At 42.2% G+C, this 16561-nt stretch overlaps 1 protein-coding gene across 5 annotated transcripts in view; it reads left to right on the top strand.

The window, feature by feature from the left end:
* PTPN3 (protein tyrosine phosphatase non-receptor type 3) overlaps window positions 1-16561 on the top strand; it is a 335183-nt gene that overhangs the window by 240613 nt on the left and 78009 nt on the right. For all 5 annotated transcript variants that reach the window (XM_006135940.4, XM_075921606.1, XM_075921609.1 and 2 more), the window contains one exon: window positions 12607-12630. In XM_006135940.4, the coding sequence (XP_006136002.1) occupies window positions 12607-12630 (24 nt within the window). The remainder of the gene's footprint in view (window positions 1-12606; window positions 12631-16561) is intronic.

Raw genomic sequence — 16561 nt, 5'->3', positions numbered from 1 at the left:
CATCAAAGTGCAGGGCGACATTATGTGGTTTGTCTAACCTGGGGAAAAGGGTGGCTACAGTGGAAAGAGATCCTTCCTCATATTTTCCTCTTCTTTCCCAGCCTCTTTCTAGTCTCCATGTAGTTGGAATGGGTCAGGTTGAACCTGCTTACCATAAGAACGACTGCATTCCAGGTTCCTGCTCTAAAAGTTGCCTCAGAAGCACAGGATAGTAGTCTTCTGTAGCCTGTGAATCCCACAAATTGGACTCACAAGATTTTCAATCAATAATTGATTTTTTTTTCATTCACATTCATAATGTGCATATTAGATTCAATTTGGGTCCAAAGTCAGGGCCACAACAGCAGATTTCAACCAGTGGTTCTGATAGATTCTATGAGTCTTTCCCCCACTAGTATAATTCAAGAGCAGGATACATTTGCATCTGTCCTATTAATCTCTGAAAAGAGATAATGGAAATTCTGGCACAATTTTAACTTTAACAGCACTACCAGGTGCTACTACTAAAAAAAACAAACAAAAAAAAACCCCTTGGATATCAAGAATGGCACAAGGGCAAAACCAATGTGTACAGATGTTTCCTTCAGTTGTTTGTGAAGGGGGAGGTATTTATTACTGTTTTCTATTGTTTCACTTGTCTCTTGGGATTTTACTCTATTTTATCTTCATCAGTTAGAATAGAGCTCTCTGGTAGGTTTTTAAAAAATTCTCTTTTTTTCCTAAAGCTTGATAACGAGCTTTTAGGAAAGCAACTTTATGATTATGATCAGTGTTTACAGTGCATCCTACAGTAAATGAAAGACACCAGCATGGCATCTTTCTAGATAGGTTTACTATGGAGTGAAGTGGGTACATTACCTACAATTTTAAAACATTAATGAGTAGTAAATGAACCAGTGGCAAGTTTATTCATTCTCCTAGCAAGGATGCTGTTTCTTGATGAAAAAGTTAATTGGTTACTCTGGTGAGTTTTATTTTCAAGTTTTCATTTTCAGTTATTGAAATGTGTTGGTTGTAATTTATTACAAAATGGGAACATGAATGTGTTGAGAAAATGTAGAATGCCATGTAGCTGAGGCTTTCAGGGTACAGATGGTTCAATCATTCATACTTAAAATATTTTATCATATTGAGTGGATAATTAACAAAGAAATATCATCAGATCGAGTTGTGAATGTCAAAAGGATGTGTGCGTGTCTGTGTGAATAAATACATATAAAAAAAACCTTTTGTGCGTGCTGCCAAGGATTTTCAATGGAGTTCATTCTTGGTTGTTATTTTAACAGTTGGGTTTAGCCATTTACCAGATTTATGAACTTCTGTATGACAGCATTTTATTATTAGCAGTTACCTTTTTGCTTTTAAAAAAGATTTTAAAATGATGCTATGACTTCCTCATAAGAAATAATGAGAATGAAATAACCAAAGTACATAAATTAAATAAGAAAAAAAACACTGAAAAAATTAAGTAAAAATAATTTGAATCAATGTTTGTGTCCAAAAATAGCACTAAGTTGCTCCACTTTTGTGCTCAAGGGGTTTGATTGGACCTTTGTCATTTACAAATTATTAAACCAGCTCAAAAGATCTCCCTCTCCCACAAGTGAAAGAATTACATTAAAACAGCTGAAGTTGTACCATATAACTATTGGATTGCCTTACAGTGACATGCTGTAAATTTTGGAGTAGACTTCTTTTACATCAGCTAACTTTAAATATAGCTACTATGTACTACAATTATTTTTTTTAAATGATCATATCTATTTTTAAAAGATTATGCTTTTTATAACATACATTTCTACCATGAAATTAATAAATTATTTCAAAATATAGATATTTGTATGTTTCCTATTTATTTAGATTATTGAACAAAAATATGTAAATTATGCTAAAATGACACTGTAAATTGGTGTTTTTCCCATTTCTGCTGCTAATTATTATAGTTTTTATTATCCAAGTCTTTAGACAGGACAGTACTTGGAAGTGTAAATTCTCTCACTACTAAACTGGTTGTTTCCAGGGTTGCTTCCTGCAGAACTTTGTCCTACCCTCTAGTTCTCAGGCTTTTCTCTACTATGAGTCCTTCTGAGTTACTACAGATTGAATCTCTCTAGTCATGACCGGTTCTGAATGAGAGAATTTTCTGGACTATGGGAGGTCAGTATTGTCTAGCAGCATTACCAGCACTTCCACTGCTTACTGGGCTGCTAGAGGACATCTAGAGGTAAATTAGAGCTACATAACAGCACAGAACAATGAGAGCTACAACTGTTTGCTGTAAACAAACTTTATGGGAGTGCAGGAAAATGGGCCACACCCATGAAAATTGGACATCCAGCTAACTAAAATCATTCTGTATGACAGATGTTTCTGGACAAGAGAATTCTGGATTAGAGGGCTTTAGCCTGTGTTGAGAGCTATCTGGTCTGGCTGCCATTGAGTCAGAAAAATAGTTCTATACCTCCAATCTGGTGCTAGTCAATTACCAAATCAAAGGCACATCCTTAAATAGTAGTCTCCAAATACAGGGTCTACAATACCTTAATTACTAGTGACAGACCAAAAACAAAACAAAAAAAAAAAACAGCGAACAAAGGACTGGCTTTCTTGAGATCATACATGTGAATAGAAAGGCCATCCCTTTATTCTCTTTTCCACAGTTCTTGTCTATTTCAGTCTCCTGCCACCTTACAAAAGCAGAGCTGTCAGAGCACAAAATATGTTGCGTGCCTGATTGTGTCAATCTGTAATTTCAAACAATTAGGTATTTTGGGTTAGTTATTATTAAATTTCCAGTCTATCAGTTAGTATTTTTAAAAAGTTGTACAAGGCCTTGATTTGGAAAATGGATAGAATTTGTTGTGTTTAAAAAGGGCGTGTTAAAAAAGATTGGGCAAGGAGATGCTGATCTATTAATGGCTTATACATTTAGACTGCATTTCTTTAAATAGATTCATTAAATTATTGATCATAAATATATTAAAGTAAATTCTGTTGGAGTTTTTGTAATACAGTGTTATCAGTTTACAGTGTTTTACAGTAGCAGTGTATCTTATATCCTGGATTCCTAGCCTGGAAAGACTACCATTTAAAATCAACATTGGCTTCTTTGTATCCTTATGGATTTTGATTCATCCTAATAAGTGGCATAAGTAGCACTCATAATTGCTACTAAACCTTACAAATATGCACTGCTCCATAGTCTCTTCTCTGTGGCCTTTTGATATGGCTATATAATCATCTGTCACACTTTCCACAAAGGTACCTGTGATAGCTTTTGTAGGAAACACCCACTTCATCTGATGAATTGGGTTTTATCACTGAAAGCTTATGCCCTAATAAATCTGCTAGTCTCTAAGGTGCCACAGGACTCCTCATTGCTTTCACAGATACAGACTAATTCAGCTACCCAGCTGAGACTCCTCAGACCTAGTTAGCTCTCTCTGCAATCTTCTCTCATATCTCCAAATTCCTGATTGTTCACAGGATCTTTCTGGCTACCTCCCACTCTCAGGGCTCAGTGACCATTAAATACTTTCTACTTCACTAAACAGGATTTCTTTGCAGATTGCTTTCTTGACATCAGGGCACTGTTGACCATATTGAAAGAGAACTTTTTAAAAGCTTTACATTTTGTGCTGATTTCTTTGGCTGCTTCTTCATCCTGCTGCACTTCTTCCTAACTCTTTCTTCTCGATCTTGAACTATATTTCAGGCAAGAACCCTCTCTGTGGTGGGTTCCACAAGCTCTGTTCTCATTCATCTGCACACCTATATACCTACCACCTTCCCTAATATTTCTCACTATATATTAAAAAAAAAAAAAATCCTGCGGGATGACAAAATGACGTGATCACGTCATCAGCGTCCACACGCTGCCACCGGCCGAGCCCGACCCTTCCCCTCTCTCTTGGGTCGCACTGGGTTCTTGCCCCCATCCGAGCCCACATACCGCTTATTCATTGTTATGTGTTGCGTTGGCATGAACCAAGGGGGCTGTCTGCTGGCAGCATGATGCAATTCCAAACAGTTCAGTCTCTCTTCACACACAAGCTTTGAGTCTGTAATCATTTTCATTACCTGGCTTGCTTCTCTTTCCATGTCTGCTCCATCTTTTTTGGAGATAGGGTGAACCAAAAATGAACAGAGCCAGCTCTGCAAGTGAGGGTAAACTCTCAATGTATAGAGTGGCATGAAAATTAAAGTTCTCAATTAATCGTAGTTAACTCAAGCAATTAATGCTAAACAAATTAGCTAGCTTTTAAAAAGCAGTGGTAGGCAGTCCCTGAGCTATAGTGTTGGAAGCTGCACAAAAGCAAGTAAGTGGCCCTGCCCCTCAGCTGAGACCCTGCACTGCCTGCTGCCTCACTCACCACCCTGTTGTGACCCCACACCACTCACCCCCCCGCCAACACTCTACTTCCCCACCCTGCTCACTCATACACCCCACACCCCTGACATGCCGCATGTCCAGCCCCTTCTGCGGAGAACCCACATCCATAGTCCACTCCTGCCCCCTCCCTCCTGGCCAGACACCTACCCCTAAAAAGAGGGGGGGTTGGTGAGCATAGTGAGCAGAGGGCACAGCCCCCTAGTATTTCAAAATTGAATCCTCTCATCAGTTCTGTGCTGTTGATCATCAGTTTTCTTGCTCCTTTAAATCTCTCCCTGATCTCTTCTTTGTTTCCATGCATATCTGTCTTGAATATATCATCTGGCCTTGCCATTATTTTCTTTAGCTGAATTGACACCAAGATGAATGTTTTTATTTGGAAGGAGGAAAAAAAATCTTGTCTCATTTGTGGTTTTAAGCTCAGCCATTTTTCTTTCAAATTTATAAATATGGAGTGGATCCTTGATACTTAGCTCTTTTTTGCCCTCTACATTCAGTATACAGGTTGAAGCTCCGAAATCCAGATTCTGTGGTCCAGCAACATTCGTGGTTTGGTAGAACCACGGATGTTTTTGGATCAGAGAGCCCCGATGCCCAAGAGTGCAAACCTTGTTCCTGTGGAGCCACAGTTGGGCGGGGGGGAAAGTGGGACTGTGGAGGCTGAAGAACTCTGTCTCTGGGCAGTTCTGGTTGGTGAGGCAGCAGCAAAAGCTGGGTTGATTTAGTTGGGTTTGGCCCTGCCTTGGTCGGGGGCTGGACTCGATGACCTCCTGTAAGCGGGTCCGCTGTGGGAGGGGCGCCTCCCCTTCGGGGTCAGTGGGTGGCCACTCCAACCCACTACACCCAGATCAGTCTGAGGGAAATTAATATACCAACAAAAACAGTCCAAAGTCCCCTGCTCTTACTTCAGAGCGGGGCGACCAAAGTAAACAATAACCACGGTGGCTGGGGTTTGGGGCCCGCCAGCAAGTGATAGTTATAGGCCCAGCCTAGTTCTGGACGGGCAGCCAAGTCTATAGTTAGGAGGTCCCAGCCCTAATTCAGGGCAGGGCCGCCGGTAAACAATTTGTAGGCCGGCCTTTGGTCAGGGCGGGGCGGCAGGCAAAACAGTTTATAAGGTCCAACAGTTATCAAGGCCCAGCCCTGGTTCAGGCTGGGGCCGCAGGAAAGCAGTTTGTAAGGTAGTCTACACAATTCAGGTCTCCTTGCTCAGGAGGGTTGCAGGCAGCTCGCCGGCAATAGCGGGGAGAGGGAAGCTACCACCCAAGTGGTGGGTGGCGGGGGGGCACAGGCCCGCCCACTCCACAGTGTCCCGGTTCAGGGCCCTAGAGGCAGCTGTTTACTGCTGCTGGATCAGCGGGGGCTCCAGCCCGAAACACGCTGATCCGGGCATGTCTACGGCCATGCTGTCCCCTGGGCCACTTCCCTCCTCCCCCTCAGCACGTACTTGGTAGTCGTGTAGCTCTCCCGCAGAGTCACAGGGATCCAGGTCCACTGGCCACCACTCTGCAGCTTGCAGGGTGTTTGGGGAGTCCGGGGGAGTCTGTTGTTCCTCCAGGCCACTGTGCAGCAGGGACCCCGGTGGTCCACTCCAGCTCACCACCTCCCCAGGCATTTGCTCTGCTCCGCGGCATGCAGGGGAGCCCTCTGGCCTCTGCTGTTCCTCTGCTCTGCTGTGCAGCAGGAGGCCTGGTGGCCCACGCCAGCTCTCCACCTCAGCACGCCTTAGCTCCCCTCCTCGAGGTGTAGGGGAGTCCTCTGGGCTCTTCAGTGGTCGTGCCTCACTGGCCTGGTTGGCAGGTTTTTTACCTCTCTGGCCCCGCTCCTTGGCTTCTGGCCAGGTGGCTCATTAGGGACAGGCATAGCCCACCAAGCCTCTGGGAGGGGCACCTCCCCTTCGGGGTCAGTGGGTGGCCACTCCAACCCACTACACCTCCTGAGGTCTCTTCCAGCTCTATGATTCTAAAAGTGAGGCAGCCAGCAAGCCCCTTCCCTGGGGATCCCCAGTCGGGTGGGAGAGAAGCAGGGTCATGTCAGCTGGGCAGTTCCATCCTTGAAAGTCTTTGAGAGCCATATTACCTATGTCCTCTTCTCCCTCCATGTGATTGTTTTAGCACTTTGAAACTGTAAAGTGCATCCTGACATCTTCACTTGCTCTTGCCAATTCAGATCTCTCCTTTGTTGGAGGCCATATCTTTGTTGCAGCACCCTCCTCTCCTGATGAGTTATTGACTCTATAGTTTGTAAAAATAAAAATAAAAATTATCTCCTTTTTATTTATAAACCTATGGAAATTCTAGATCTGTCACAAAAACAAAGTTTTAAAGCAAACGAGCAATGTATATTTTAAAATAACACAAATATAGCATTATTTAACATTTTAGCACCTACATCTCGCGGTATGACACTATTACTAATTATTTTCTCTTTTGTTTTTTTAATGAATTTAGCATTTGTGAAACGTTGCCTGACTGTCAACCCTAGAAAATTAAGTCCTCCAATTTTTTTGAAAAAAATGTAATATAGTTAGTGACCATGCACATTTGCAAATTTGTCCTGTGATGTTCCTGTATCATGACTTACAAAGGAATACTGTAAGAAGAGAGAGACATTTTCTTTTTGTGGCTATGAATTTGTGATGTCTGGTGAAACTCTGGTGGTAGTTAGGCTATCACATTTTGGGACTGTATTGTGATATGAACACCTGTCAAGAAGGGAATAAGATCCTCAGACTCTTTCTGTATGGGATGCAGAATGGAATAGAGCTGGACTTAATTGGGACAATGCATTAAAACATTTATATTAACGTGGTGTAAAACATGACTATGACATTATGTGAACAAGAGGAGCACTGTTTAAAAACAGATTTGTTTCCATAATTAAATGTTACTATCAGTAGCTTTTTTTAAACATGAGTGTTTGCGTTTAACACAGTGTTTTTGTTAAATATTTAACGTGTTTTCCAACATCATACATTTCCAGGATAGGCCCACAACATTGATCACTACTCTCTATTTGTGGGCTTGAATGGGAAACTTAAAAGAACTTGTTTAAAGAGATCTCTAAAACCATATAGTATTTTGTCCCGCACACAGAAAAATAACCTTTTAACCTTTCCCCATGCCACCACTTTCTGTTATCACCTATCCTGAAGGTGAAGAATTAATCTTAGCTTATTCTCCCCACTTACTCCATTTCTTTATTTAACTTAAGGTAACTCTTTAATTTTAATTGAAATTTGAATGCCTTGTAACATTGTATCATCTACTACAGCATTTTGTTTTATCTTTTTTCATGTGTAACTGCTAGCTCCTATTTTATGCAGCCCATCTCTCAACCTTCTAAATTTTGGAACAGAGTTGCTATGTAGGCCATGTAATGGATTTTTTTTTTAAAAAGTGATATACTCTCATTCCTAGTCCTATATCCAATTTCCATCTGAATGCCCAAGTAATTATTTAGAACTAATGTTTAGGAGAACAGTAGATGATAGAAGAGATTAAAAGTGGCAAGTAACGCCTGAGCGTCGGTATTTAATGGTGTTTTAAAATTGAACTAAGTGAAAAAGGGAACATTTTAGCATTGACAGAAAATGTTACAAAAGCCCCTTTGCCCCCAAACTGATGTATACAGACTTCTTTTTAACTATTAAAAAACTAAATTCAGAACAGTAAAGCGCTCTGAAGAAAAATGTATAATAGAGGCAAGCCATTGTCTATGAGCAGTGTTACTGATAAATGCTATAATAGCTTTCATGAAGGAAATATTCATCCTGTCATAACACAGCTTGGTAAGTCAAATATTGTACTAAATAGGCAGTTGTGACAGCTCCCACCCCTCTTTGTTAGAAAAGAGACTGAATAGCATATAGTTGCAAATCCCATTGGCGGGGAATGGCAAATTGCAGCCCGTAGCAGCTGTGTGTGGACATACTTGCAGACACTCAGGAAAAATAATGCATCCTGGCGGCTTACCAGGAGTTAACGCTGGCAAATTGTGCTTGGCCTACAGGCTGCTTATTGCCCACCACAGAGGGCAGTGAGGTGGCGTGTCCACTAGTGCTTCTCCCCATAATGGTGTGCAGTTAATTCCTTAGTGTTGGTTTTCTGTTGCCTCATAACCAAATTCTGTGGCAAGGTCCACAGATTCTGTAGCATTCTGGTGCAGCATTGTGGCATTCTAGTAGAGTATTCTGGAGTACATTTGGAGTATTGCATCCTATTCTGGGGCCCCCCATTAAAGAAAGGGTGTGGATGCATTGGTGAAAGTCCAGTGCAAGGCAACAAAAATAATTGGGGGGGCCTTCATTACTTGTGAAGAGATGCTGAGGGATTTGGCCTTGTTTAGTCTGCAGAAGAGAAGAGTGAGGGGGGATTTGGTAGCAGCCTTTAACTACCTGAAGGGAGATTGCAAAGAAGATGGAGAGGGGCTGTTCTCAGTAGTGACAGATGGCAGAACAAAGAGCAATGATCTCAAATTGCAGTGGGGGAGGTCTAGATTGGATATTAGAAAAAACTATTTTACAAGGAGAGTGATGTAGCTTTGGAATGGGTTACCTAGGGAGGTGATAGAATCTGGGGATATACGCAACTAGTCGACTACCCGATAAGCATATGCTTATCAGGTAGTCGAGTAGAGACTTGACTAGGCTCTTCCCTGCCCCGCACCCCCCCCCCCCCCCGCACCCACCTTTGCTGCCTCTCTCAGAGAGGAGCAGGAGTCGGTGCTGGGGGGTCGGCTTAAAAGCTGGTTCCCACCAGCACACTCTCCATGGGGGGAGGATGGGAGTACAAGAGGCACAAGCTAGCAGGGGGATGGGGTGTGAGCTGGGAATCAGCTGATTCTCAGCTCACACCCAGTCCCAAACAGGGTATCGTTGCTATTTACATGTATTAAGAACTGCCAGGCTCTTAATACATTTAAAAGGCAGAGCTGCAACAGGGTTAGCCTGAGCTAACTCTCCTGTGGCTCTGTGGTTCCCCCCTTATTGACTAATCACTCGATTAGCTGATTAAACACAATTTAAAATCCCTAGTAGAATCTCCATCCCTAGAGGTTTTTATATCCTGGCTTGCCAAAGCCCTGACTGGGATGATTTAGTTGGGGTTGGTCCTGCTTTGGGCAGGGGGTTAGATGCGATGACCTCCTGAGGTCTCTTCCAACACTATGATTCTACGATTCCATCATGGTAAAACAATTATGTGTAACTGTTAAACTCCCTCCTCCTTGCACCTCAGTTTAACTCTTCACTGAAGCACAGACTAGAGCCCTGTCTGTTCATGATTTTTCTTAAAGCATTTCACAGAATTTTAGCATATACAACAGCTGGAAGGTTAACGTGTCTTAATAGTTTCCGATCTGTTTCAAAGAGACAATACCATACCCTGTTTTACCCAAACATTTAATGCTCATAGTAAACAGTATAAAACATGGTAAATGGTATTTGGAAATAATCTTTGAATAATCTTCAAACAAAAGTTATTATTTCTTATAGTAAGTCCTACTACTTTATTCTGTTACATTCATTAAAATAGTAAGTTTCAAAATAACATATTTTTATACTTAAGTGCATGCACACACCAGCATATTCTCCTCTCATTTTCTCTTAAATGTTTTCTTAGTGTCTATAGTGTGGCCATACTGTGTATTTCCTGGACTCCCCTGAGCTTGAGAAGAATGGGAACATCTGTCCTTTCAACACTTCAGAACCCATTAGCAAACAGTCTGGGGATCTCCATAGCTAGATGTATTCCAGCCCTTGGGTTAATGACTGTTCCTCAGTTGCAGAGGAAACCGCCTGTGATAAAAATGGTATACATATTGGGATCAGCATATAAAACATCCATTCCCTGGATCTCTGTAAAGTTCTCGTGCTATCGGCACCATAAGCTCAGCTAAGTCAGGCAAGAATTTACAAACCTTTACCACACTAAGCTCTATCCCTAGAGCTGATAGTGGATAGCTCAATATAAGTTCTGTGGACTAATTAGCCTCTTCGGCAACAAATGCTTTCCAAGTCTGTAACATAGACTACATTGGACCAAACATCCCAATGAAGGGTTTCTCTGGTAAGTAATGCTGAAATAGCATTTCTTTGCATCCAAAATTCTACAGGACTAGGATGCAGCCCTCACAATATCTCTTGGTTCTATGTTGATCAGCTGCTGAGTCCAAATCTTTTTTAATTCCTACATTCAGAACCTTGCCTTCTCTCCTCCCCCACCATCTAATGGTCTGATAGGTTCAGCTTTTGGAGGGTGACCTCTCAGGCAGATTGAACACAATGAAAACGTCCCATCAGTGTTCTCTCTCTAATTTTTTCCATCCATGTGCAGAATACCTTTTATGTGCAGCTGTGCACCACCAGTAGAAACATGTTGCAAGAGCTGTGGGCGCTCTGCTGATCACCTAAGCAGCACCTGAATCTCTCCTGCGTGGCCACCCAATCACTCAGCTTACAGGGAAACCTGCTTCTTAAACAGATTCAGAAAGAGCTACTGACTGAGCATGTCTAGTAATGGCCAAACTCTAGTTCTGAATGCTCTGTGGTTTGAGTTGCCCTGCATTTAGCCACCCCACCCAGTTTCTCTTTCTTATTGAGTCAAACAAGGTCGAATGCTGAAGTATAAAGCATGTAAGTTGCACAGATTTGCTAATGGCTTCAGTTACATTTAAAAATCCGTTTTACTAAATGAAATATAAAAAAGAATCATGCACTGGCTTCAGTATTCCTTGTGTTCAATTTGTTATTGTGAAAAAAGAACTTTCTTTCTTCTGCAAAACTTTTTTATTTAGAATTCAGAACTGTTTTGTAAAGTATTCTGAAGAGAAGCTAGAGATTTTGTCATTTGAGGAAGTTTGGGACAGCAAAAACTTGGGGGATACTCCGACTCTTCCTGATCAAGCTGCTCTGTAATAGGATAAGGACATTAGTTGTACATTTCAGTGATCAAAGTAAGATAATTAACACTGCTAGCCTTTTAAATAGTCATTCAATTTAATGTTAAAACACCATTGATGGAAAGGGAGCATTTTACATTTCTGGAAATGTTATTTCAGGCTCTCTGTAGTCATCTCTGTCCAATTCGTATTTATGCTCGGTTCATAATACAGAAGTACTAGAAATGCAAATATTTGTTAAAGTATTTTAAAAGAAGCTTATAATTTGGAGCACAATTTGTCAGCAAATTCAATGGTAGAAAAATCACAAAGCACATAGGGCCCTGTCCATTGCAGCATATGGCTGGTCATATGGTGCTGGCTCTCCTCCTTATTTTCAGTTGCTCTGTCACATTGAGAGAAGCTAAAAATACATTAAATATTTTCCTAGTCTTCTCCATTTAAGCTGTTGCTGAGTTGACACAAGGATGTTTTGACTGCAAGGAAGGGAGGTATTTATGCAATCATGAATTGGAGAGGAGCTGTCCACCAGTCAACATCTTTATTGAGCTATCGACCACATTTTGAAAAAGCTCGGGAAACCCCTGCTCTTCCTGATCAAGCTGCTCTGTAATGACCATCAGTTAACTTGCCTTTGCTTCTGTAATGACCATCAGTTAACTTGCCTTTGCTTCCTGTATTCCGTGGTACACATATGCATGCACTTACGCTTTTGTCTGCAGGCTTTCTGTGTTAAGCAGCCATTCTCCCTTGCATTGTAGGAGCAAATATAAGATACACTTCAGGTCTGCTAACTTGAATGGCCATGCCAATTTCATTTATGTCTTCAGCATGTGGTTTTTGCAGAGCATCAGCAGTTCCTGCTATAGTCCTTTTGGGCCATGACAAAGAGCTCCATTTTGAGTGATGTGCATCCGCATGGTTTATGATTGTAGATAAATGTTTTTGTTAGCTGACTTTGTGCTAGAAATTTTACTTGCTGTAATACTTCCTGTATTTTTGAGAGAGAGAGAGAGAGAGAGAGAGAGAGAGAGAGAGAATGAATGATGTAAGTTGCCTCAACTATTTTGAATAGAGGGGCATGGTAAAATATTTTAAATTGATAAATAACAAATGAAATGCTTGGATTTGTTTTAATAGTTCTTGACACATCAGAACACATTGAATCATTTTTTGGGTTCAGGTTCTCTTTCCTGTTCTGAATTAGGTCCTTAAATTGCTATGAAATTGTTTTCTTAGATTAGAACTGTGATGTACTTTGTTCCAATTATCATGAAGATATTTATCTTACTTTTGCTTATTGTTTTTGACAGGTCATCTGAACAAGAATTGCCAAAGTAAGTTTTCCTATAAGCATAAAAAAATTCCTCTGTTGAAAATGGGAATTTCTGATATAAACGCAAATTACAAATGAATGAAATCTTTGAAGCTTTTGTATTTAAATGGTTAGAAAAGTGTCATATTATAGATGTCTTTCAAAAATTCTGTAACTTAATTTTTAGTAATATGTTAAATTCTGACATGCCAGTAACCATCTAAATGTCATAATTTCATTGCAAAAAGTTACTACTTCTGTAGAATTGATAGTAAAAGTTAGTAATGCTAAAAGCTGGTGATGATTTATCTGGTAATTCTATTTTTTTTTTTTTTAGTACCATAAAACATTATATTAAGCAGTTTGGAATTCACATCTATCTCTAGCACTGTGTAGCTTTTCCTGCACTGAGGAATCATTATGGACTGTACTGGGGTATTATAACTGAAATGTGAAAATTTTCTGAATTTCTTAAAGAATCATTCGTGTGATCCACTTACACATATAACTTTGATCAGGGGTGGACAACCAGTTAGAGATGAAGAGCCAAAATAGCTGTGGATAGTGTGTGAAGAGCCATATATGATATATTTATTTGTATGTATCTATAGATAGATAGATATAGTACACAAAGTCTAGTGATAAAATAACATTACTGGCCATTTAGGACAAAACCAATAAAAAAGTCTCTAGTCACTTAAAAAAATCATTGCCGGTCCATAGATCTTCAGAGAACTTCACAAGGAACAAACATCAAAAAACCTTTTAAAAATACAGTAATATTCTCACGCCAAAAAAAAAAAGCATCCCCCCCCCTGTATTTTAAATTTAACACTACTGCCATATAATACTTGTAAGTTTTTTAAGCTAAACTGAACTGACAAGTAAATTAGCACAATTTAAATTAGCCTGTTTCACTTCAGCTTGTTGATCTCTGGTATGGTTTCCTCATTTTTTTTTTACTTATGAAGATTATGGCTTTTTATAGTTCTAAAAATTCAGGTCTGTCCCAGACTGCAAATATGAGAGGTTCAAAAACAAGAAGGGAGAGACTCGTATCAGAATAATTGCTTCAGCCTGGAAAACAATAGCCTTTGAATTTTCTTTAAAGAAACACAGTGTACACCAGGTACATGCTGATTGGTTTTTTTGCCCTGGAATTTCAATATGACATCTGTGTTGGCTGCATCCATGAAGACTTTGAGTTTAAGGTGCTTCAGTTCTCCCCACTCTAACCCAGTCCCTCTCCTCTCCCCCAGAGCCAGGCACTCCCAGCCCCTCTGCTTTAACCCAGTTCCCTCCCGCTCCCCTAGAGCCAGGCACCCCCAGCGCCTTGCTGTAACCCAATCCCTCTCCTCTCCCCCCAGAGCCAGGCACCCCCTGCCCCCCTCAATGCCTGGGTCCCGGAGCTGCTGCCGCTGCCACGCACTTCTCCCTCCAGGTATTGAGGCGCATGCACAGAGCGGCTGGCCATGAGAGGGCACTGGGGCATGTGCGCAGAGCGAGCGGCCGTGAGCAGGTGCTGGGGAGAATCCTCAGAGGTCAGCCTCTGCCTTAAGCACGGTAACTTCAGTGTAGAGTGCTCCACTGGTACCCTTGTGAGGACGGCACCATTCTCTATCACCATCTCAAGTCCAGATGTTGAAGTCTCTGGTGATGTCCTTATGTAACACTAGGGAAAGTTGAGAGGAGAGCCAAGACCTGTGGTGGGCAGCTCAACATCTCCATCTAGGAGTTCGTGAACTGATTTAGGCAGAATGATCCATCCCTCCATCCCACTCTAGTGATGCTGAGTAGCAGTGAAGGCTTGTGGCACATGGAAGAAGCCTACACAAGAGGTCTTTCAGGCAGCACAAGGCATTTGGTTTTGCCACAGCTGGCAGCACCTACCCACACATAGCAGCACGGTTGAGGGGTGAGTCCATGTTGGGCCCTTTCTAGGCATCTTCATCCCACTACCCCCTTGGATACTGGGAGGTGGACTTCACATGCAATCTTCCATTCCCCTGACTATGAAAGGAGGAGCCAAAATTTGAGGAGACACTTGCCAGAGCCTCAGTGTAGGCAGACTGAAGCTCATGCGCCTTACCTTGGGCACCGTGGCTGGCTCCTACTTCCCCAAGACCTCAGCACCACTCCTGGTCTGCTCAGATTCCAAGCTCTGGCAAGCCTTACATAGTGCGTGTGTCCACATTTCCTCTGACCATGGCCAGGATCTGTCTGTGCCTATTGGGCCATATGTAGGCATGTATGTTCGTAGTCGGTCACAGCAGGCTCTACATGTGGCCATTTCACACTCTGCATGTGGCTGGTGTTGGCTTACTCCCAGTCTTTGAACCACTTGGATAAGGTTTCCTCCAGCAGTACTTACAGCCATGCCATGGTGCACTACTCCAGGAAACGTTCTGGAGAGAGTCCAGTTGAACTCTCCTTCTCCGGATCTTTGTCGCTACTGCCGATAGAATAAAAGGACTGCCTTTTTCCATGCAGCAGCTTTCCAGCTGGATCACCTCATGCATATGGACCTGCTACAAGCTGGCAAAGGTCCCTCTACCATCGATCATCCAGACCCACTCAACCAGGGCTTAAGGCATTTTCAGCAGCCTTCCTGGTGCACATGCAAATCCAAAGAGCACCCTGTAGAACTGCAATGTGGTCCTCACATCAAACATTTACATCTCACTATACCATCATTCAGAAAACCAAAGGCGACATTTGGTTTTGGCAGAGCTGTGCTGCAGTCCACATGACCATGAACTCCTACCTGCCTCCATGGATACTGCTTGGAGTCACCTAATGTGGAATGGACATGTGCAATCACTTGAAGAAGGAAAAACAGTTATTTGTTTTGTAACTGGTGTTCTTCAAAACGTTACTCATGTCCATTTCACCCTCCGTCCCCACTGTCTGAGTTGAAGGCAAGAGGGACCTGGGGGCTATGGGGAGCAGGAGGCGCTTCTCCAGGGGTCACTAGAGTCACTCCCTTATGGGTATTCCTGAGAGGAAAAACTTCCAGCACCAGTGCATGTGGTGAGCACACAAGCCTAATGTGGAGTAGACACGAGCAGTACATCTTGAAGAACACCAGTTATGGACTTGGTAATTCTCTTTTACTAGAGAAACCAAACTTTGGAAGGTGCAGTTCCTATTTTACACGGTGTGTGTTTTTATATAGTTTACTACTTTAAAGTATTTTCTGGGTTTAACAAGGTATTCTCATGAACAATGACTGGGGAAAAAAGCTGAAAATGTAATTATCTTTCTTGAATTGAATATTCAGTGACTGTTGTAAAAATACTCCAGTCATATGGCTGATGCAAAGTTGTAAAATTAAATGCCCCCCAAATTGGTTAATCACAAAATTAAGATTGCACAGGAGTGACTTATGCCCTTCCAAAAGGTTGAGTTCAGCTACAGTCAGATCTCTGAAACCTAGGAAATGAAGAAAAGAATGAAAGCAAAGCAAACTTAAACCTCTGAAAACGAAGAGAGACCAATTTATCATACCCTGCCTCACAACGTAACCTTAGTTCTGTCCTCAAGTGAATCCCCAAGTCACAATAATACACATTTTAGCACTTTATCCTTATAGAGCCCATGCTGGCGCTTCAGCCTTGCCCTCCTTCATGCTGTTGGACTGCCAGCGCAGGCTTCCCTCTGGGATGGAGTGGGGAGGTAAACCCCAAGCCTCCCCGCCGGATCCAATTTCATAGGGAAACAGAGTGAGAAGCAGCTCTGTGTGCTGCTGCTGCTCCTCCCCCGACTTGGGGAACAGCAGCACACAGACGTGCCGTCTGGAGGCTTTTCCTGCTGCTCCCCATTGGGAGCCAGTGGGAGGCTGTCCCTGGAACACGATGCCTGGAAGCATCGTGGGGTACGCCCCTTCATGCCCGGACCCCCCACATCCCTGCTTCTGCAGCAACCCCCACTGAGACCCTGCACCCCCAGCCCAC

The sequence above is a fragment of the Pelodiscus sinensis genome, chromosome 2 (assembly GCF_049634645.1).
Source record: "Pelodiscus sinensis isolate JC-2024 chromosome 2, ASM4963464v1, whole genome shotgun sequence".
Classification (NCBI taxonomy): Eukaryota; Metazoa; Chordata; order Testudines; family Trionychidae; genus Pelodiscus; species Pelodiscus sinensis.
This window is presented reverse-complemented; position numbering and strand designations above follow the sequence as displayed.